This window comes from Pungitius pungitius, chromosome 13, assembly GCF_949316345.1.
Source record: "Pungitius pungitius chromosome 13, fPunPun2.1, whole genome shotgun sequence".
Taxonomy (NCBI): Eukaryota; Metazoa; Chordata; class Actinopteri; order Perciformes; family Gasterosteidae; genus Pungitius; species Pungitius pungitius.
Window position 1 is genome coordinate 1,928,377 of NC_084912.1, and position 23,589 is coordinate 1,951,965.

The following is a 23,589-nucleotide window of genomic DNA, read 5'->3' on the forward strand; positions in this document are numbered from 1 at the left end:
GTTTGTTTCACTAAACACCCTCCAAACAGTTGTATAAGAAACGTGTCTTTGGACCCTTAAACTGCCTCCACATGACATCAGTCGGAGCCGGGGGGCCTCTGGGGGGCCGAGGAGGCTGCAGATAATAGAAGGATGCTGCGGGAGCACTTGACACGTCTGGTGAGCTACAACAAGTAACACGTGGGCGTTTCTCCAGTTGCTACGCAGCTCTGTGGGATCGCTGGCCCTTTTTTACTCTCTAAGCGTGTGTGTGTGTGTGTGTGTGTGTGCGCGCGTGTGTGTGTGTGTGTGTGTGTGTGTGTGTGTGTGTGTGTGTGTGTGTGTGTGTGTGTGTGTGTGTGTGTGTGTGTGTGTGTGTGTGTGTGCAGCTCCGGGGGTTTGAACGAGTGCGTCGTAGGAACAGAGCGTTTCTGAGCCAAACTTCACCTCAAACTTCACTGGTTATGAAACCCATTGAATCAGAGTCCTTATAGTCCTACACACACACACACACACACACACACACACACACAGCTGCACCAATACAAATCCATATGGGTACCATAGCCATGCACACACACGCACACTTGCGTCTTTTTGGGTCCTGAAATAGCTCTCAGCCTCCCACTGCCCCCTTATATAAGCTCCCAGCACGGAGATCTGCTGGTGAAGACTGAAGTGTGTGTGTGCGTCTGAGTGTGAGTGTGTGTGTGGGCAGTAGGATTGTCTTGAATCTTGTGTGTGTTTCTGTCAGCGGGTTCCTGCTGCTTGTGCAGCGATTAGTAAAACACATCCTTGAAGGGCAAATTCTCCCTCGTCGTATTTCTGCAGTTTTGGCCGTCGTCGTCGTCGTGGCGATGGCGCCGAGATTGTGTGGCATCACGAGAAGGCGGTCTGTCGAGGGGGGGGCAACACATTCAAGTTGTGGAGAAAACAGAAAATCCAGCTCATTTGGACCTCAATACTGTAGAGACGAAGTTAGTTTTGGGATTAAAAAGTGCTTTAGATGAAATCACGTGCACGTGAGTTCGTGCACGTGAGCCTCTCCGTGCGCCAAAGTGCGAGCGCGTGGGAGGCTGCTAAAGAGCGCGAGTTGGCGTGCGGTACGGCCGGGTCGCACCGCGGCGCCTGAAAGGGTCACGTGTGGATAATCAATAGTTCGCTGCACGGGGGCTCAGGGTCAAAGGTCCTGCACAGCTGTGGGTTTAAAGATGTTCATTTAGAGCGAGGGTCCAATTGTTTTGTTTTTTTCTCAGTGTTTGACTCTGTTTGAAGGCCTCATCTTGGGCTTTTGGTGACACAAAGCAACATTTGATTGACATATTGAGTCATGGTTTTCTCATCCGATGGTCTCGGGTTTCGGGATGTGAGTCTCTGCTGTTAATCCACTACAATGGAGACGAATGCATTATAAATGTATTTAAATCACAATAAGTAGGACGTGACTTAGTTCACATCTTTAAGTCCAGTCCCAAACTTTTCTAAATCAACATTGTGATCTTCTCTCAATAACTGAACTCTTATTTTATTCCTGATTTAGTGCTCTAGAGCCAGAGACACATTTTTAATGAAATACTGTTCCAATACTCAGTTATTTAGTCTCCAATGTCTCGCCCACTCTCCTCCATCCTCTGTTATTATTAGTCCTTGTTTTGTATTTTTAACAACTACTTCCATGTGTTTTCATGGTGTTTTTTTTTAAGACTCCGGTTCCATCCAGATGATCAAAACCAATCCCCGTGTTTTATAAGTTGAATTCTTTATTTCGTTATTATATCAAAGCATCATTTATTTTTTCCTGAATATATTTGAACCCGCGGCGAGATGTGGTTTCACCCGACAACGATGCTGGAGATCTCCTAAAGGTCAATGCTAAAGGTCAACACTTTATTGGGTCACATTCACACTCGCGTCTCCTGAAATTGAATCACAGGGTACGAATACTGAAGTGAATCATAAGAGCGAACTAGTCCCAAACACTCAAATGCCAGAATCAATCACATTTGCAAGAAAATACCCCACAAATGTATTTCTTTTTTTCAGTTGATTCATTGTGGCTCATTATCAACCTAAATATTGAAGGTTACTGTTTATCATCCCTGGCTCCTCCCACGCTGACCACACGCCAGGCCCGACCGCGTCTAAGAGTGGCCTCATTTGACCGTAATGATTTGTGTCACCCCCCCCCCCCCCCCTTCAACCGCCCACTCATTCTCTCACCCGCTCTTCATCCTCCTCCCCCCCCCCCCCCCTTTTACCTTCCTCTCTGCTCCGCTCTTCAATGTTTCTCCATCTCTCCCACTCGCTTCTTTCTTTTTCCTCTCGCGGTCCCTCCCTCTCGTATCCCTCCCCCATCTGTGGGAAGCCGCGGCTGTGCGCATGTCGCCGATGAGTCAATTTGTGGAGGCAGAGCGCACACACACACACACACACACACACACACACACGCATCCTGTCTCCCATAAGGCATCTGTTTCAGTCTGTCTCTCTGTGAGATGCAGCACCAACAGAGGAGAGAGGGAGAGACACACAGAGGGAGGGAGGGTTGAGAAAAGAGGGGACGGAGACGCGCAGAGACGCAGAGAGGAAGAGGAGGAGGAGGAGGAGGAGGAGGAGGACGGGGAAGGACTGAAATCATTATTTTGTTGAAAGAGAAGACAAGTCCGACCAAGGGAGGAGGAAATCTGAGGAGGATGCTGCTGCCTGACTTCTGAGGAGTTTGAGCTCGGACACGACAGAGATGCAGCATCCGAGTGTCTGAGCATCGTCCAGTTTGTGTGTCTCTGTGTGTGTGTGTGTGTGTGTGAAGCCATGGCGAGTGCTCAGCCGGGGGTCCATGCATTGAAACTCCAGCCTCCCTCCGTCTCTCAAACACTGAGGAATGGCAGCAACTTCATTAAATGGGACGAGGTAAGGAGAGCAGAAGAGAAATCCAACCATCTTCACTGTTTTTGGGGTCTTTTTTGTTTCTTTTTTTTTCCTTTTATATAAACACATGTATTTTTAATTCGTCGGTGCAGTGACGAGCGTCTTCCTGCACACTGGAAACCAATCATTGAGGAGATCGGAGGAAACGTGTTTGTTTAATTGTTGATGGAGCTTTGGCAGCAAATACCTGTGGATTAGACGGCAGCAGAGGCACACTGTGTGTGTGTGTGTGTGTGTGTGTGACACCCTGTGGTGGTTAGCTTCTTCATCACCACCTGTTGGTATGGCATCGATATGCATTCACTGGGGGTGTGTGTGTGTGTGTGTGTCAGTGCGATCGCATCAAACACACAATTGGAGGTATTTGTGTGTGTTTGTGTGTTGGTATGCTGAAGTAAGGAGCCCTGACATTGAGAAACATGCTGTCTGGTTGCCATGGTAACTGGGATGGCTACCACTACCTAAACTGATTTGATGTGTGTGAGAAAGAATTGATTGTGCGTCTTGAGTGTGTGTTTCTTTTGTGCCTGTGTGTGTGTGTGTGTAAATGCATTCAGCCATATGATATCATGAATCTTTCTTAGTAATCCAATATACTGTGTGTGTGTGTGTGTGTGTGTGTGTATTGATATTTGAATTTCTCCCCGCAACATGTAGAAGTAGGATTTATGCAAAGTAAAATTGGTTGCCATGCCAACGAATGACAACCAGGGATCGAGTTAACCATCTTCTGAGCTTCTTCCCCTGGTTTGTATTCCTCTGAGCGCACTGTCCATGAGGGAAGCAGCTCCACAAAGGTTCACACAACACGCAACACAACCTTTGTGAGCACCCAATGTCCTCACGAATATTTCCGTCCCCCCCTCGAGACCCCCCCCCCCCTAAAGCGGAGATCGATTTAGTCCAGCAGCTTTTCATGTAAAGCTTATTTGTTCCAACACAGATGTTTATTTTCATACAAATAATGGATATTATAGTTTTATGTAACATAAGATACCTTCTCGCTTCAGGAGTAAACGCGTGACCTTAACAACGTGCTTACAGAGAGCCGCTGAGCTTAGTGCCACCGTAATGGACCTGAAGGTCAGAGGACCAGAGAGATATTGAGTTTGTTATCATTGTACATGTGTGCAATTGGAAGAAGAAATGCATGAGCTTACAAAGATGTTCTTCTATTATGAAGCGCGTTGTTTCCCTCGGTGAACAATATTTAATATCTACATATTTATTATTATGGTTTATTGTTTCTAACAGATTGAGATCATTTGGAAATCCTGAACTTATGGCCCAGAAGTTTCATTTCTTTCTCTCTGAGGGATCCACCATCACGTCCTTCTTCCCTCCGTCGAGCCTCGCTTCGTGAATCGAGCGTCCGTCACTGACAGCAGGACAGCTGCGTCGCCCGAGTCCACCTGCGACCAATTAGGAACTGTCACGCCGCGTTGCCATGGCAACAGCCCAACAGAAGTTTAGTTGGGTTATTTGCGAAGTGGCCGGTTGTTCTCCGTCCGGCGGCCAAACGAATCACGGAGGCCCGCGTGGGACGGGTCTTTTAGGACAAAGCCGTCCTCCCAGGGGACGCTAATGTCTCCTTTTCCAAGCCGCTTGCGTCGCCGTGACGTTTCCCGCGTGTCTCTCCTCCAGGACCTGTCCACCGTGACTCCGGTGACTCTCCACGTGGACCCGCACGGCTTCTACCTCTACTGGACCGACCAGAACAAGGTGGAGCCCGCTGACCCCGATGACCCCGGGGGCGTCCAAATGTCGTTGATTAGCAAAAGGATGGGAAAGAGTTTCAGTTGATAGATGAAGTCCAAGTTTGACTTGTGAAAATTCAAATCTGAGTAGTGGAGTCTTTAAATTCTGTCTTTGGACTAATTGCAGCCTACTTGCAGAAACCTTTTATCTTACCTTTTTATTTCATGAGCCCTTCAGCTAAATTAATTGACACTTGATGCAGGTTGCTACTTCAGTAAAAAATTTAAATAAGACTTCATTTTAATACCTAAACCAATTAAATATTAGTTGGAACTGCTTTTAATTTGCTTTAAAGGACGAAATGTTAAAAAAAATTTCCCTCCTTTTGGTTTCTTTAAAGTTGAATCATTTAATAAAGGGGCGCACAGCTGACTGTGCGTGTGTGCGTTGTCTTCAGGAGACCGAGCTGTTGGACCTGACCATCGTCAAAGACGTCAGAACGGGGCGCAGCACCAAAACACCGAAGGTACCCCCCCCCCTTCCCCCCCCACAGCGTCTTTATGTTTACCATCACGTGCTTCACTAAGTGATCTCTTGAGGTGTATACGATGTGTGGCGTCATGTGGCTTCTCACGTTTTCACTCCCTCTGCGTTTATTCGGATGTTCAAACAGTAACAGACGCAGAATAAAACCTCGTCAGATTCCTCCTCGCTGAGGAGTTTGGGCACAGGGGGGGGGGGGGGGGGGGTTAAACGTGTGGTGATCACAAGCCAGTTATTAAAGGAACCCATTAAGAGAACTGGAAAGACAGTGTGAAACATGACAACGTTTTGTTTTGTCGGGTCAGAAGTGCCTGAGATGGTTTTGTCCATGCGTTGCATTGACCACGATGGACGGGGCGGGTTCCATCCCATTGGCAGTTCTCCTCATGGAGTGTCTCCCGCCAGCTCAAACCGAGGGCCTCTTCAGCCAAGAAGCACCACGTGAAGCGTAGTAAAACGGCACATGTCGCCCGACGCTGCGTCCAGGTCTCTCCCACGTGAACAGGGACCGGACTGACAGGACTCCGCTTTCCATCATCGTCCAATAGGAGACGAAGCTGCGGGAGCTGCTGGACATCGGGAACCTGGTCGGCCGCCTGGAGAACCGAATGGTCACCGTGGTTACGGCCTCGGACCTGGTTAACGTCAACCAGCTGAACTTCATCGCCTCGCAGGAGGACGAAGCCAAGGTGCCCGAAACTCACCGCGGCGATGACGTCAGGGTACCGATGACGATGATGATGGTGATGATGGAGTGTCATTGTTACGTTAGGTGTGGTGTGAGGAGCTCTTCTCTCTGTCTTCCAACCTGCTGAGTCTCAATCTCAACAGAGACCAAAGTCTGTTGAAAGCGTGAGTGAACACACACACACACACACACACAAACACATTTACTCGTCTGAGGACCCAAAGCCTCGTATGTCATCTTCCTGCGTGCCGTAGAATCCCACAAACGCCGCGCTGCTGCCTCAAATACTGACTAGATGTAGATTAAATGTGTGTTAATCCTTCGCTGGAAATAATCCCCAACAAATCGCTTGTGAGGACTGTGACTTGTTTTTAAAGATATACATAAGAACAAAAACATGTGGATTGATGCATTGTTGGTAATTATGTTTGTTAGAAAATATAGCATCGTACAGTTGCTGTTCTTTGGAGGCGGTTTCATGTCGTATGTTTAAATAGAATCAGGAGACATTCCATTTTCCACTAAACGACGGCATCTAATGAAAAGCATCAGGGTCACAATGAAGGTCGTCACATGGGGCTGTGTTTTGTTCCAGGTACGTCCGTTTGACTCTGCAGCCCAACGCAGAGGGGAGGATCCCCGTGAAGAAGTGAGTTCCCTGATCATCGCCCCCCGCCCCCCCCCCCCCCCTCGCAGCAGAGCGGCGGTCTGCGGGACGTGAGGAAAATAGCTCCGATAAATCCGCAGAGACGCGCGCAAACCAAAGAGACTTTGCTCTTTCCTGTCCCCTCGCTTCCAAAAATACACTTAATTCCACGTGCACTTGGGAAAGCGAAAAAAACAGGGGCCGGAACGGTGAAGGTGCTTAATTCAGCTCTGACCTGGTAATCAACCGCCGCCGGAGACGCAGCATTAAGCTCAGACCACACGTCTCTGAAGTCCAGGTGGAGACTTAAGAACGTCAGGGCGACGTCAGGGCGGGGGGGGGGTTAAAGGGGAGGGATCATAGAGGTCGTTGGCTCGGTCTGAGCTGATGCCCTTGTGATGTCGTTGTCTGTTACAGCATCGTTCGACTGTTTTCAGCGGACAGGAAGCGGGTGGAGACCGCCCTGGAGAGCTGCAGACTGCCCTACGGACGGGTAAGCACTGCGGATGCATGTGATGGCTCACGGGTGGGAGCCCACGGACGTGAAGGGGCCGTCCCTTTGGACGTGAAGGGGCCGTCCCTTTGGACACTATTGAAGCCTCCATGCGATGCGCTTTAGTCCAGAACGAGCTCAAACATCTGGGTCATCAAGTCTCTCGAAGCAACCCGTGGAAACCTGAAAAGTCAAATTTGCATGTGTGTGTGTGTGTGTGTGTGTGTGTGTGCGTGTGTGTGCGTGTGTGTGTGTGTGTGTGTGCGTGTGTGTGTGTGCGTGTCCCGCGTGTCCCACAGGGCGACGGGATCAAACTGGAGGACTTGACGCTGGACGTCTACAGGAGCTTTTTGGACAGTCTGTGTCCTCGTCCTGAGCTCAGCAACATCTTCAAACTGCAGTAAGTCGCTGACCTCTGACCCCCGACCTCTGACCTCTGATCAGCTCAAAGACGCGTTGCTGTTAAATAAACTGCTGGGCTCCTTTTCTTTTAACTGTGCTGTTATTTGCTCGGGGCTCATTTCTTTGATGGGAGGACGATGATGGAAAATGATTCATGTCCCTCAGAGAGCGATTAGAGTATTAATCACACTATTGGCTCTCTATCTTAAGCCAGTTCTTGATTAATCAATGGATTGTTTTACCATAACTAGTCTATTGAAACATACGTTCTATGTCCTCATCTTTCACTTAATCATTTTGTCTGAACAACATGTATATTTGAGATTTTAAAAACCGCAAAACCTGCCCGGCAACGAGTTGTTTGAAACATCTCAATTTATGTATCAAAATATGTATCAAATTGATCCGCACTGTATCCGCACTGATCTCTGGCGTCATCCGCGTTGTGCCGCTCTATTGGATCTCTGCCTTTCTCGGTGCCCTTTTGACCTCTGACCCCTCAGAGGATGGGGCGACGGCACGCTGTCTCTGGACCAGATGACGGAGTTCATCAACAACAAGCAGAGAGACCCGAGGCTCAACGAGATCCTGTACCCGCCCCTCCGCCCGGCCCAGACGCTCGCGCTGATGGAGCGGTACCAGCAGGACCCGGCGCAGCTGAAGCAAGGTGCACGCACACACACACACGCACACGCACACACACACACGCACCCGCGCACACTGGCTGGGGGGTATTTGCTATTTTGCCACTCTGAATAACGTGATGCCATCAGCTAGCCAGCTGCGTTTTTTTTTTTTGTTCTCCTTGATGCGTCGGTACCAGAAATACTCCTCCACCCACACGGGGGGGGGGGGGGGGGTGAGCTGCTAAAATAAGCCAGCCCGCCAGAATAAAACTCCTTGACCACGTCTTTCCTCTGCGCGTTAATGGAGTGGATTTAATGGAATAATGTCGCCCCCCCTCCCAATAAAAAATCACATTATGAAGCATGGTTTCCCCCTCAGGCGTCATCACCCTGCAGGCGCTGTCCAGCTATCTGTCCAGCGACGAGAACGGAGTCATCCCGCCCGAGAAGCTGGATCAGTCCGAAGACATGAGCTACCCGCTGGCTCACTACATCATCAACTCCTCGCACAACACCTACCTGACAGGTACAGCGTAGGCCCGCCTGCTTTGGGAGGGTTGGGGCAGGGGGGGGGGGGGGGGGGGTGTCGTAGCGGCTCCGCGGTAACGTCTCGGTGCCCCCGGTGTTGCAGCGGGGCAGCTGGCCGGCAGCTCCTCGGTGGAGATGTACCGGCAGGTCCTCCTGGCCGGGTGCCGCTGCGTGGAGTTGGATGTGTGGAAGGGACGCACCGCCGAGGAGGAGCCCGTCATCACACACGGGTTCACCATGACGTCGGAAATCCCATTCAAGGTGTGTGTGTGTGTGTGTGTGTGTGTGTGTATCATCAGGTCAAAGGTCATCCTCGAACCAGCAGTGGAAAGTAACTGAGCAGCTACTTTTCCGCTGCAAATTGAATCTGTTCCGGGACTTCTTTGTGTTCTCCAGGAAGTGATTGAAGCCATCGCAGAGTGTGCCTTCAAGACGTCTCCGTTCCCCGTCATTCTGTCTTTTGAGAACCACGTGGACTCGTGAGGATCCCTCTCATCATTCATGGGGTTATGTGATCCATAAGGAAAATCCCCATTTAACACGTTCATCTCTCTATCTCATCAGTTTGAAGCAGCAGGCGAAAATGGCCGAATATTGTCAATCTATTTTCGGAGATGCTCTGTTGATTGACCCTCTGGACAAATACCCCGTAAGTAACACGGACGGCACAAACCTTTATATTAAACATTCAACAACTGTGTCCTTAGCTATGACAGCATCTTTATGTCAGCCAAAGGTTTACATCCTCTCCTTTATGTTTGAGCATATTACTATTTTTGATAACTATCCCTGTGGGATGTAACGTGAGCCGCACTGGGCTGATGAGGGAGTTTTATTTGATCTACTTCTGTTCCATTCTGTATCTTTTAAGTGTCACTGGGATGCATCACACCCCTGTTCCCCAGCTTGCTTCCACCCGCCTGACGGCGGTCTCACCTGCTGGTGTCTGTCCCGCAGCTGGAGTCCGGCGTCCCCCTGCCGAGTCCTCAGGAGCTGATGGGCAAGATCCTCATCAAGAACAAGAAGTCCCACAAACCCCCCAACGGCGCGGACACCAAGCGGCTGGCGGACCAGCCGGCCAATCAGAGCAGCGAGCCGGCAATCCCTAGTAACAACGCGGGAGGTAAGACAAAGAGGACCCCGAGGATGACATGTGTGATGTGACAGGTCCTTCACGTTCGAGGCACTGGTTGTTGTTTTTTTTTTTCTTCTTTTGAATCTTTAGAACCAAATCCACACAAAGACGGCGTCGAAGCCCCGGCATTAAGGATTTGTTCATATAGATTCAGGCCGTCATGCTTATTTTTACATATTTGTTAAACAAAGAAAAGGCGAGGAGAGACAAATTTGGAGAACGAGGTCAAAATGTGAACAAATAACCCGCGTGATCCGTCCCAGAGGAGCCCGCGGGCTCAGAACACACGGTTAACCGGCGGGAATCAAGGAGCCGCGACCCTTGACCTCACGTCGTGGGAAACAATCCGGGGTGGAGGGGGGGGGGGGGGGGGGGGGGGCTGAATGCCGGTCGCACACAAAGAGCAGCTGAAGAGCACACTCACGCCAGCCTGAGTGGGTTAGGGTTAGGGTCTGCTTCGTGTCCCGCTTAATTCTCTACTTTCAGTGTGTTAAGACACACACACACACACACACTCTCCTGTCGGTTCGTTAATAGGTGGATTTCAAAGAAGGATTCATTCATCTCTTTCAGTGTTTTCAGTGGCCTTTTCTAAAATGAATACATTTTTAACATTCTGTCGTCTGATTTAACAATCAAAAGAGGAAAAGGAGCCGCTACGTTTGAGCCAATCAGAAAAGCCGTTGACTTTGAGCCGAGGGAAGTTCACACAGATATATTCCTTCTTAGCAGCGATTGGGCAGCTTTCGGGCCTCCTCTCATCAGACCCCATGGCGCTCTATCGTCCTTGTGATCGGCCCGTCTTGTCGACTTTAATTTTAACAGAGATCGAGGCTGAGAGCGAGGAAGAGGATGATGACGAAGATGATGATGGTAAAAAGGTCAGTGGTGACGTCGTGGGTCGCCCCCCCCCCACCCCTCCCCCCCCTCCCCACCCCTCGCCGCTGAGTGTCTTCATGGTTTTCCTTTATCCCTGATGCCATCGTCACAGCAAAATCGTTTATGTCCCCCGACGTTGATGTGGTCAAACTCTCGCCGTCATCTGTGCTTTGTTTCCGCCGTTGTCTCAGCAGTGCGTCGCTGTCATCGTTGATCAATCTCGATGTGCGTTGTTGTCTTGTTGTCTCGTCCTCGCTGCTGGCAGTGGGTCTGAGCTCCGCCCACGCAACCGATGATGGCTTACTGCTCAATGGTTTGATCGAGTTTCCGTCAAACATTGTTTTGATTGTCACGTTGGTTCAAAAAAAAAAAAAAGAATCTTTCTTTCCTCGATGGAGCCCGCATTACCCACAATGCAACCGCAGAAGTTCAGCTCAGAGATCTAGGAGCGGCCTACAGAGGCCCGGTCCGCTCACTTGGGTCCTCTTCTAGTCTTAAACGATGCTGACTCGGGTGACATCACCTGAGGCCATTCATCAGACACTGTGCAGTCTCACACACTTCTCACCTGCTCTGGTAAAACACCGACCCTAATAAAAATATGTTAAAATAACTTATGTTTAAACCGGAATCCACCATTTAGAAGAAAAGAATGGGTCAAAAGCAACCAGTCAGAAGGAGACTGTGCTGGTGTTGATGTTGTTTTGTCAGTACGTGCTGAGATCTCCTCACGAATGAACTTTTAAAAATGAAAGATGTTCATTTTGTTGAACGTGTCCCCCCCCCACACACACACACACACACACCACATTTAACATGCCCTCCACCTGCGGACCTCGAACCCCTGAAACGTGACCGCTGCTGCTGCTGCGTCTGTTTGTTTCAGGGCTCCGCCGAGCGGGAGGCGGTGGCCACGGAGGAAATGTCCACGCTGGTGAACTACGTCCAGCCGACCAAGTTCAACTCCTTCGAAGCGTCCAAGAGTAAGAAGAGCCGAGCAGAGGCCTCACGCTGCCACCTTCTCCTCAATTTCTTGAGCTGTATATTTATTTTGAGGCTTACTACTGGGGCCGCTTTGAGTGACAGGTGGCCAATACGGGAGGGGCAGGTTGCGGTGTCACTGCCAGGATGGCGACAGCTTTTCAGAAAACCTGTTGGTCTACCGTTCATGTGTCATTTTTAATAAAAATAAAAATCGAAGGATTTTCAAACAGGTTTTGTAAATTTGCGTAATGCACAAAGGTTTGATATTATTTTTTTATATTTCTGTAACTCATCTAAATGTCTGAACACGATGAGGGAATCGAGTTGGAGGATATTGCTGAAACATGTCTCTGTGTGTGCGTGTGTGTGCGTGTGTGCGTGTGTGTGTGTGTGTGTGTGCGCGTGCTTGTGTGTGTGTGTGTGTGTGTGCACAGAGGCAGCCCGCTGTTACCACATGTCATCTTTCGTGGAGACCAAAGCATTGGAGCACCTCACAAAGTCCCCGGTGGAGTTCGTCGAGTATCCTTGGCGACGGTTACCGTGGCTACGCCGCACCTTGGCAACCGCTTCTATACTTTGTGCTCCCCTTCCTCTCCTCCTGTGTCTCCGTTTCGATGTGAATTTTTATTTCAGTTACAGCAGCACTTTCTATGAAAGTAATATTCATCACAACCTTGGGAAAAACGAAAAATGATTTAACTTACCAATCGTTCTCTTAACCTCACGTTGACCAGATATAACAAATCTCAGTTGAGTCGTATCTATCCAAAGGGGACCAGAGTCGACTCGTCCAACTTCATGCCGCAGCTCTTCTGGAACGCTGGCTGTCAACTCGTGGCCCTCAACTACCAAACGATAGGTGGGAGGATGTGAACGCGTGCGTTTCCTCAACCTCATCCGTCGTTTCCTCAACCTCATCCATCGTTTCCTCAACCTCATCCATCGTTTCCTCAACCTCATCCATCGTTTCCTCAACCTCATCCATCGTTTCCTCAACCTCATCCATCGTTTCCTCAACCTCATCCATCGTTTCCTCAACCTCATCCATCGTCACCTCAACCTCATCCATCGTCTCCTCAACCTCATCCGTTGTCTCCTCAACCTCATCCGTCGTTTCCTCAACCTCATCCGTCGTTTCCTCAACGTCATCCGTCGTCTCCTCAACCTCATCCGTCGTTTCCTCAACCTCATCCATCGTTTCCTCAACCTCATCCATCGTTTTCTCAACCTCATCCATCGTTTCCTCAACCTCATCCATCGTCTCCTCAACCTCATCCATTGTTTCCTCAACCTCATTTATCGTTTCCTCAACCTCATCCGTCGTCTCCTCAACCTCATCCGTCGTTTCCTCAACCTCATCCGTCGTTTCCTCAACCTCATACGTTGTTTCCTCAACCTCATACGTCGTTTCCTCAACCTCATCCATCGTTTTCTCAACCTCATCCATCCTCTCCTCAACCTCATCCGTCGTTTCATCAACCTCATTCATCACGTCTGCAAGTTCCACCACACCCAGAATCTTTATAGGGTTGAACAGCTAATAGTTTCCACTGATTCAACAGAAGACATAATATTATTACAGAAAAGACAGCTCATAATATTATTACAGAAATAAGCCTTCCTTTCCTTCCCTCCACACACTTAGTTTTAAGTGATGCAATAGGCACTTAAATGTTACCTCTTTAACTCAAGTGTCTTCTAATAATTTAGTGCAATAAGTATTATGTTCAGGTCATAAATATTTAAACCCTGGTTTTTCCACACACTGCATTTTAGCGGCTGAACTGACCCTTAAAGTAAAACTGATTGAAGCGGGGAATGTTTTTAATTAATTCAAATTGATTTCCATTAGAGGCATGGTAGAATTATTCCTGTCTGGAACATGGATGTTCTTTGCTCATTCGGGCCCTTAATCATTTTTATTTGTTCATAAATTGCATCAATTAAAGGTCTTTCATTCACTGGCGGGACATTCAGTGCTCAGACTCCGAGGGTCCAAAAACCTTTATGGACTTTCCTTTTTTTTTTTCTTTTCTTCTCTACCAATGAACCAGAACTGTTTAATCTTGCACCCAAAAGCCTTTTGAACTTGTGTCCTTGCTTGTCCCAGACCTGTCCATGCAGCTCAACCTCTTCATGTTCGAGTACAACGGGCGCTGCGGCTACAGGCTGAAGCCGGAGTTCATGCGCCGCCCCGACAAACACTTTGACCCCTTCACAGAAAACACGGTGGACGGCATCGTGGCCAACACCCTCTCCGTCAAGGTACGCCCGCCAGAAAGCGCCGCCCGCCCGCCCGTCAGCTCGTCACATCCATTCCGTGTGTCCTTCGTCTCCCCCCCCCCCCCACGTGTCCCCGCAGGTGATCTCCGGCCAGTTTGTGACTGAGCGGCGGGTGGGGGTGTACGTGGAGGTGGACATGTTTGGGCTCCCCGCGGACACCAGGAGGAAAGCGCTGAAGACCAAAACCTCCCAGAACAACAACGCCGTGAACCCGGTGTGGGACGAGGAGCCCATCGTCTTCAAGAAGGTGAGCGGGTTGCGAGGAAGGGTTTTCCCCCCCCTCGACACCCCCGACCCACCGGAAGCCACTCGGCGTCCAATCCAAGCGTGTGACTTTCTGCCTGACAGGTGATCCTTCCCACTCTGGCCTCCCTGAGGATCGCTGCCTTTGAGGAAGGAGGGAAGTTCATTGGTCACCGGATTATTCCGGTTTCCGCCATAAGGCCAGGTAGTTCATCACCGGGGTCCCTGACTGCTCTTCCACACACTTCTAGACACTTCTGCTCTTTCACACATCAATTTACAAACTCTGTGCTGCTTTGAATCGTAGCTGAAACCGACTGTTGAAGACACTTTAAAAGAGGGGGGGGGGGGGGGGGGCTTTGTGGGTGATGTTTTCCTTTGAAGTTCAGTGAGATCTGGTTTTCATATTGGTGGTGTTTGTGCTCTTAGTGAAGCTTGAGTATCCCTTTATTCTCACTCTGTTTTCTTGTGTTAATGCAGCTTCATGCTAGAAAACAGTGAAGTAACCTCAAAGTAACCTGGGATTGTGAAACATTGCATTACACCAACGTCTAATGCTAAATTACGCAGGTGTACGAGTCTCATTATTCATAAAGCACCAGTCCTGCTGTTCAATAGATTCCTTTCAAACGCTTTGCACAGACACGCTGCTGATTTGGAAAATGTCATCCAACCCTTTGAATTAAATTCATTTAATATGCATTTCTATCTATCTGCCTCTTGCTGACACCCGGGCTCTGTGTTTGCCAAATGTCTCCCGCAGGTTATCGGTACATCAGCTTGAGGAACGAGAAGAACCAGCCTTTGATCCTACCGGCCGTGTTCGTCCACATCGAGGTCAAGGACTACGTGCCGGACACCTTCGCAGGTTGGACACGTGAAGCCGAAGGATCGTCATCCCTGATCTCAATGTGGCTTTAGTGAATCCACCCCAGATCTTCAAAACATGAGGCAACGCGAATAATTAATGATGACGTGGGGAGTAATGATGCAGCATCCAGGATGATTTCAGAGCGGTGATGGGAATAGGACCCAAATCTTTAAATGAAGTAGAAGTAGCAATAGCACAATGTAGATATAATAAATAAAAGAAGAAAATGCATTCACGTTTATATTAGAGTATATGTCACTTATAAGCAGAGGTGTGGACTCGAGTCATGTGACTTGGACTCGAGTCGTGAATTTGATGACTTGAGACTCGACTCGACAGAACGTACAAAGACTTGCAACTCGACTTGGACTTGAACACCGATGACTCGTGACTTGACTTGGACTCGAGCCTTTTGACTCGAGAAGACTTGCTACTTCCCATGAAAACTGGGGGAAAACATTTTCACACCACCGCCCCGCTCTGATTATCTGCATCTGTCAAAAAAATGTGCGCCACCTGTATGCGAGAGTGCGCGCTGCCTGCACGACATCCAATCACTGCAGTCCATTTGACCGTATCAACGAGACAGCTCGTTCATGGTTACAAAAATCGGGATTTTTGAACCCGGATTCAGACTCCGATGGAAATCCTCGCCAACATTATGTCAACGTCCGTTTTAAAGTAGTGTAATGAGCTGAGTTAAAGTTATTAGTTAATCAGTTATGCAGATGTTGCATGTGTTCACGTTATGCTCTGTTACAAGCTGTAGTTACGCGAGACAACCCGAGTTTTGGGGGTCCGTGTATGCGGAAGTGTTCGTTCGGCGTGGTGACGGCCAACAGTGACCGAAGTTGAGTTGTTTTATATAAATAAATGCAGCGGAGTTGCAAGCCAGTCATCGCCTCCTTATTTACGCTGCAGCATTGGGGTGAGCGTTACAGTACTATAACACAGTCACAGTCGATCCACCATTACCCTTCCCTTCGTAGTCTAGGGCTGTGAGGCAGCGCACCATCACCCAGGGTTCCCCGTCCCCACTATAATAAAATGACTTGAATTGACTCGATAATAAAATGGTACGACTTGTGACTCGACTTGAGACTTGTTGGCTTTGACTTGTGACTCGACTTGGGACTTGCTTCGTCTTTGACTCGACTTGATTCGGGACTCGAGGGCAATGACTTGGGACTTGCTTGTGACTTGCATGACAGTGACTTGTTCCCACCTCTGCTTATAAGGTAGAATGACCCATTTCAGAGGGAAATGTTAAACATGTTGTGTTATAGTTATTGATGCATGAATGCCTCTTTAATTGTTACTTAGTTTTAATGACTAGTGTTTTTCCTAAAACTGATGTAATAAGAATATTTCTCTCTTGGATGTACTGAAGTACAAGTACAAAGTAGCAGAGAATGAAAATAGTGAATAACATTCCTTACCTATTATATCTTCTGCTGTATAAACAAATGTGCCCGTCAGTGGTCTTCTGAAAACACAGCTGGCACCTCTGTATCCCTCCACATCTGTCCTCCCTAGATGTGATCGAGGCTTTGTCCAACCCCATCCGATACGTCAACCTCCTGGAGCAGAGGTCCAAACAGCTGGCGGCCTTGACCCTGGAGGACGTGGAGGAGGAGCCACAGACGGAGGTCAGCCCCCCCCCCCCCGTCGCCGGTGTCCCCTCCGTCTTTGTCCCGAGAGGAGGACGCTGGGCTGTAACTCTGTCGGTTTGTCCGTTTGTTCAGGACGAGGCGGACAGCTGTGCAGAGCGTAAGAGCGACCTCAGACCGCCTCCGCTGGAGAACGGGCTCAGCCCCGCCTCCGGCCCCGCGGGCCACGCCCCCATGGCCACCACGCCCAAAGCTGCCGCGGCCAATCAGCAAGCAGCCGTAACAGGTAGACCTGCAAACACAGATATGAAGAATAACTATATAGAAAATATGCCTTTGTTCTTTTTTCATCCTTATTTAGGTTTAGTAGTCCCTGTTTTTGCAATATTGCTAAAAATCCTGTTTTTGATATTTGTTTTCTCTGCATTCTAGAAGCATCCAAACCAGCTGCAAAGAGTGAAGACCTGGTTTTAAGTGTTTTGATAGGTCAGTAATTTCATGGGTTTTCAAATACCAGGTATGTGATCAATCATTTTTAATTATAGTAAAGACAACAAGAAATTGCTGAAGTTTATGATGCATTATATATAGTGTATAAGCCATAAATATATGGATGTGTCTGTATTTGTGTTGTACAAACATTATAGAAAACCCTAAAGTTCTGCGTTCTTCTTGTAGCAGAACATCTGGCAAAGACATTTCGGTGGCGACTGATTAGGAACAATTTATTTAGTCTTATTTCTTCAAACTGGACGACTTAAACAAATGTGCACATCTCTGGATCTCAAGATCTGTTGATTAAATCATCCATTGTAGACGACATTATGAACACATCGTAACCGTGCTGTTTGATCACTGGTGGCGACAGACGTGCCAGTGTGCACCATCGAGGGTCTGCAGCAGTCAAAGGTCTACCAGAAGGAGCAGAGACGACAGTTCAAAGAGCTGAAGGAGCTGGTGAGGAGGCACCAGAAGAAACTCTCCGAGCTCCTCCGGGACTTCAGCAACAAGCACAAGAAGGTGGCCCGACAGTGCAGCAAGAGCAGGTAGCCCTCCTTCAACCGCCGCCGCGTTCACCGCCATTTCTTGGGGGGGGGTTTTTTGCTAGTTGTTCAAAGCACACGTTGCGTTCTACAGGGCTTCGTGCTCGGAGAGCGACAGAGACGAGCGCCTGCAGCAGCTGAGAGACGAGCAGCAGCAGCAGCTGCTGGCTCTGAGGCAGGAGCAGTACTACAGCCAGAAGTATCTACAGAGGGAGCACATCAAGATGGTAAAGCCCCCAAAGGTTTTAGGTGTTCTCTAGTTAAAGCTCCCCTTTACCTGTTGCAGGACGTTCCCCCTCCACCCCCCAAAATTACTATAAACGAGTGTGTTTGAATGACGTCGTCGGCGGTGTCTGTGTTTGCAGCTGACGGAGCGACTGAGCAGCCTGGCGGAGGAGAGCCACAGCGGCCACATGAAGAAACTCAAAGACGTCTGCGATAAGTGGGTTACGAGACACGCACTCATCGAGTGCTTGGTCAAACCAACCATGACATTGTTAAGAGTCGCTTTCAGAGGAGTCACAGCTTGAGGAGAGTTTCAATTGAAAAATGATCAAATGTATCATTTGGATGAATTTGGTAAAACAGGATAAAAGCCAATAAAGGCCAGCAGCTCTACCTACTGTAGATGTCTGCTGAATATGAAATATAATAAACTAAGTCTTCTTCATGCAGTTTTTGAATCAGACTGGAACAAAACGTTCTCTAGTGGGATGAGTCCCGGAAAAATCCTTAAACAGATGTTTGGGTCTAAATATTTGGGTATCCGAGCCGCAAGGGGGATAAAATGAGATATGTTTGGATCTTATAGCAAGAATTATGTTTTTTTTAAATTAAACTGTGAGAAAACGTTTAATGCCACAGACTCAACAAAGTAAGGAGCATCTTTTAAAATCAGGCAGTGAGCATCGTTTGTCTCATTTGCATTTTTTAACAAATGCATCAGTTCATTTTCTCCCTCCCGCTGTGAGATCTGATGTTTCTCCTGCTCCTATAGGGAGAAAAAAGAGTTGAAGAGGCAGATGGATCGAAGGAGAACGGAGAAGATCAACCAGGCGAAGACCAAAGAGAAACATCTGGCCGAAGAGTACGACCCATGAACACGTCTTTGAATCCACCCTCGGTGGCCCTGTCATCTAACTGTGACTGTGTGTGTGTGTTCCCAGGGAGAAGATGGAGATCAATAAGTCCTACGTCAACGAAGTCGTCCAGAACATCAAGCGGGTGAGCGAGAAAAGGATGCTAACGTTCGCAGCGCTAACTCTGCCCGTCTCCAGGCAACCGTGAAAAAAAGAGGCTTAACCGTCCGCCTGTCCCCCCCCCCCCCCCCCCCCCTGTCTCCAGCTCGAGGAGACGCAGACGAAGCGCCACGACCAGCTGGTGGAGCAGCACAACGAGCTGCTGCAGGAGATCCAGGACCAGAAACCCAAGGTGAAGGACGCGACGTGCCCTCCGGCGGCCATATTGGCTAATAGCCGAACGCAGCTGGTTGCAGTAGCTGGTTGCAGGTTGCAGTAGCTGGTTGCAGTAGCTGGTTGCTACGCACGATGCTCGTTACCGAGATATTTCCCAGATCCTGTGTTTTCATAATAGTTTGGTTGCCGTGGCGAATGTCGGGATCTGCTAAGGGAATCATTCCGAGAGCCATCCGCCAATCAATCATGAATCCTCGTGTGTTTCTCCAGCTGCAGGGAGCCGTGGAGGCAGAGTTCCAGGAGAAGTTCCAGTGTTTGCCCGGAGAGATTGAGGACTTCCTCCAGGACAGAAAGACGGAGGTCAGAGGTCACAGCAGGTCGCGGCCGTCGACCCCACACGAACCTCTGTCGGAGGATGACTGAGAAGAAGAAGAAGAAGAAGAACCGAGAATCAATTAAAGTGCAAAGGATCAAAACACACGGACGTAAGAGGGGAAACGTTGATGGAGGAAGAGAAGATCATGAGACTGTTACTTTTATTTCTATTTGAAAGAAGGTTTTACGGATTTATTTGTTAATTCCTGTCCAGCATGCTGTAATCAGAACACTTTTACTCTAATTTACCGTCATTTGTTATTTTGAGAGGCGACTGAAACCCAACAGTTTATACTGCATGACAACCCTATCCATCCATCTATCTATCTATCTATCTATACATATATCTATCTATACATCTATCTATACATCAATCTGTCTATCCATTTATTTATCTATCTGTACATCTATCTATCTATCTATACATCTATCTTTCTATACATCTATCTATCTATACATCTATCTATCTATACCTCTATACATCTATCTATCTATACATCTATCTATCTATACCTCTATACATCTATCTATCTATACATCTATCTATCTATACCTCTATACATCTATCTATCTATACATCTACCTTTTTATACATCTATCTATCTATCTACATCCATCTATCTCTCTGTTTATCCATCTCTACATCCATCCATCCATCCATCCATCTATCTATATATACATACATACATACATCTGAACATACTACTTTATATTTGCACGTTACACAATGGTTTTATCTTCTTATTATCCGTCGTTGCCCTGACAACGTCTCGATGGTCAGAGTCAACAACTGCAATAATAGCTATACGCTTAAGAAGAGCAGCTGGTTTTTTTTTTTTTTGCTCAAGGGCACGTTGGTGGCGGTTAACGAGTGAGAGAGGCACTTCCTCCCCACCCAGATACTCAGATCCATCCGACACATCTCGATCGCCTGAAATTAAGAAACTACAGTTGGACTCAACACCGGATGATGTGCAGAGCAGCACAATACAACACACACACAGCGGAGTGTAATGTCAATACACGTTTCATTAATGCACCTAATGTCATTTAATATTTCAAGAGCACCTTTTTTTTTTGTTGTGATCAGCTCAGAATATTAATGACCACGTTAAAACACTGAATTAGTTAAAGGACAAAGATACAGTAAATATCTGTAATTATTAATATTTTACACAATTTACGCTAGACTGCCACTGGGTAATTTATTGAGTCCTCGAGTAGTTTTATTATGCACTTATTTATTTATTTACTAATTTATTTGGGGAGAAAAATCCATCCCAGACTTAAGTTGTGACACTGTTAGCATGACTGTTAGCCTCAGACGTTTATGGACTTTTTCTTCAGTGATGTGTAAGCGAAGGACGAGGGGTTTTCTCACAGAGATTACGGGCTGAGAACTCATCGTTCTCGCCTTTCGTTCCGAGCGATGATCCTTTTTTTCCCGGGTCGGTAGCAGCAGCGTGCGATCGGTTGCCGTCGGGCCTCTGGGTCACCTGACCGGCGGTTTGATGTCCTGCCAGATGTGCGAGGTCTGCTGCCACTGCATGATTTATTTGTATAGATGTGACCCGCTGTTTTCATGCAGTTATCTAACAGATGATGTGCTTGTTTATGGTTATTTTCATGATAGTTAAGTCTCAAGAACATGAATCATCAGTTTTTGTAAAAAAAAAAAAAAAAAAAGAAAAAGGGTGAAACAAACTGAGTTCGTCGATCTTTTGTGCGGTGATCTTCCAGAAAATGTTAGTTGGAGAATTATTTTCATGTTTTGCTTCTTTCCTAAAGCTTCAGCTTTGTTCAACAACCCCGTTTTCTTTGCATTTCAGCCACTGACCTCACATTGGTTTACCCTAAAGTACGATTCTAATGGCAATATATAAGATTCAACTGCTTATCGTTAAAGTTCCTCCCTAAACATGCTTCAGTCTGCAAGGTGGTTCTCCAACAAAGTGTCTTGCTGAGCGCACTCCTGCTTTAGTGAATAAACTGGGCATGCTTCATTGTCTTGGATTTCACTGAATGTTATTTTAAGATTAAAATGTTTGATCAAAAAAATGTTTTTTTGTCTGTTGTAGTCCAACATCTCAGCCGGAAGAAGATGCACCGATGAGGAGTAAGAGAGGCGCTAATTACTGTTGTCAATCCTTGGCTGTGACTTTGTGTGTGAGCACGATGGCGTGGGCCTTGACAGGGAGGAGGTGTTCTGTGGTTGTCATGGTGGGAGGAAGCTGAGAGACAGGTTGTCATCCATGGTGAATAGTCACTTATTTCACAGCATTTTAGTTATATAAGGGTCAAGGACAAATAAGGCGTCAAAAAATATATAATCCTGGATTCAAGTCATAGTTTGTCTGTGAAATAAAACCCAAAAAATATATAATAATAAAAGAGAAAATGCCAAACTCTAGTTCAACAAAAGGAAAACACAATGAGATGAACAGTACAAAGATACAGAGTGTAACAGGTGCTGTAATTAACATGGAGTTATTAATGTAAGAGGATGTTAAAGTGACAGGTTTTTTTTAAAGTTTGTAATTTTCTATAAAATATGAGACTCATGTCAATTGTGCAGGACTACCGAGACACAGATGCACTAAAACGTAAAAGTCCGTTTGTAGAGCCGCTGTCTGGTTGGTCCAGTTCAGGCTTCTGTGGAAAGATGGAAATTACATTACCCTTCACACTTTACCTTATTATTATTATTATAGTATTACACTATAAACATTCTACTAAACATCATTACGTAAAAGCATAATTACTTTTCCTTTTACGTCACTTTGAAGCGGACACGTGCCCTCCCCGTTGTGTCCCGGCAGGTGGCGAAAGCGAGCCGTAAATGAGCCTTTTCTCTCGCCGTAGAAGAAGAGCCCGCAGTCTCCCAGCATCAGCACCACAGAGACGTCTCTCCCTCCCCCTCTCTCTCTCTCTCTCTCTCTCTCTCTCCCTCTCTCTATCTCCTCCTCCTCTCCATCCACTGCGGAACATCGGGCCCGTTTCTCCCTCCGATCGCATCCCAGGTCGCCATGGACAACTCCGGCAAAGAGAAGGAGGCCATGCAGCTGATGGCCGAGGCCGACAAGAAGGTCAAGGCGTCCGGATCCTTCCTCGGCGGGATGTTCGGGTAAAAAGAGGTCCTCCGTTTCTCCGCGTCTGTTTACCTCCCCCCCCCCCCCCCCCTCACCTCCCCCCACACCCCCTCGGTGCGGCCTACCGCAGCCCGTCGGGAGCACCGCGTCTGACCGTTGAGTCGTCGTAATGACGCCGGTGGTCCCGATCGATCGGTGCGGTGCGGACGGTCCGCACGGTCCGCACCGGACGAGCTGCCAGAACTTCCCGCGTGACGCAGAGTCGTTTGTAGTGATTCGCGCGGAGCCTTTTGTTTCCTCCAGATACATTTATTTATGTTTATGTGTTTGTAATAAACAACAAGAAACAGCTGTCATCGCAGACGATGGGGCCTCCGCCTCAATGTGGCTCGTGGATGCTGCTGCGGGATTCGTGGGGGGGGGGGGGGGGGGGGGGGGGCAGTTAGGACGGTGGGGATGCGGGGGTTGTGTTTTTTTTCTCTTTTTTTGTCGTGCGCGTGTGTTTTGGTGGGCGCGCGCGTGGGCCCGTGTGTGTGAGCGGATGGGAGGGGGCTGTTGGCCTTCCTGTGTGGGAGGGGCCGTGTTTACAGTGGAGATCGTAGATTTGATTTGATGTAACCGGATTTACTGATTGACCAATCGATTGTTTGCTACTAAACCCTTTTATTTATTTACATTAACTGAGGTTTCAGTCGATATAAAGAAAGGTAATCAGCAACTATTTGCAACCTTTAAACTACTGTGTTTTTCCAATGTCATTAATGACATTAATGTGGGGGGGTTGATGGTGGGACAAGTACTACCCAAGAGAATAAAATCAATTGATCAGATATACATTTTTTATTCATTCGTTCGCTTGTTGTAGATCCACTCTGAACACAACAAAACAATAAATAAAACCACAAATAGAAACTAAGACAACATGAAATGTTACTTTTCATTTTGATTGATGCTTGACTGACGTCTGGTCAGAAAACACAGAAACATCTCAGGGGAGATTTCTGACCCAAATTACTTTAATTTATCCTAGTTTATTGATTTTGTAGCTCAAGAAGACGATAAATGGGTCACATCTGTTTTGCCCACATGGTCTCCAGCATGTTGCTTTAATGAGCCCACAGTTTAGAGACT

General features: G+C 47.7%; 2 protein-coding genes across 2 annotated transcripts in view; both read left to right on the plus strand.

Moving 5' to 3' along the window:
• Positions 1-2,387: 2,387 nt before the first annotated feature.
• Positions 2,388-19,690, plus strand: plcb1 (phospholipase C beta 1). The gene is made up of 32 exons (XM_037466157.2): positions 2,388-2,889; positions 4,552-4,629; positions 5,063-5,131; positions 5,697-5,837; positions 5,921-6,000; positions 6,432-6,485; positions 6,900-6,975; positions 7,275-7,375; positions 7,881-8,044; positions 8,383-8,529; positions 8,635-8,792; positions 8,928-9,010; positions 9,096-9,180; positions 9,489-9,654; positions 10,492-10,547; positions 11,432-11,528; positions 11,964-12,048; positions 12,264-12,388; positions 13,640-13,794; positions 13,892-14,059; positions 14,161-14,260; positions 14,819-14,923; positions 16,463-16,575; positions 16,672-16,822; positions 16,969-17,022; positions 17,405-17,582; positions 17,674-17,806; positions 17,945-18,021; positions 18,577-18,666; positions 18,746-18,803; positions 18,924-19,010; positions 19,265-19,690. The coding sequence occupies exons 1-32, from the start codon at positions 2,791-2,793 to the stop codon at positions 19,415-19,417; spliced, it is 3,486 nt and encodes a 1,161-aa protein (XP_037322054.2). The 5' UTR covers positions 2,388-2,790; the 3' UTR covers positions 19,418-19,690.
• A 2,596-nt stretch (positions 19,691-22,286) lies between these two features.
• Positions 22,287-23,589, plus strand: part of napba (N-ethylmaleimide-sensitive factor attachment protein, beta a) — a 4,584-nt gene continuing 3,281 nt past the window's right edge. Inside the window, exon 1 of the mRNA XM_037466186.2 lies at positions 22,287-22,493. Within this exon, the coding sequence (XP_037322083.1) occupies positions 22,396-22,493 (98 nt within the window). The 5' untranslated portion in view covers positions 22,287-22,395. The remainder of the gene's footprint in view (positions 22,494-23,589) is intronic.

Bases quoted from the DNA above. Each gene is read 5' to 3' on its own strand.
- plcb1 (XM_037466157.2), top strand. From the start codon at position 2,791: ATGGCGAGTGCTCAGCCGGGGGTCCATGCATTGAAACTCCAGCCTCCC. The intron at 11,529-11,963 runs GTAAGAAGAGCC...GTGTGTGCACAG, and splicing joins CTCCTTCGAAGCGTCCAAGA to AGGCAGCCCGCTGTTACCAC. The intron at 14,924-16,462 runs GTTGGACACGTG...TGTCCTCCCTAG, and splicing joins CGTGCCGGACACCTTCGCAG to ATGTGATCGAGGCTTTGTCC.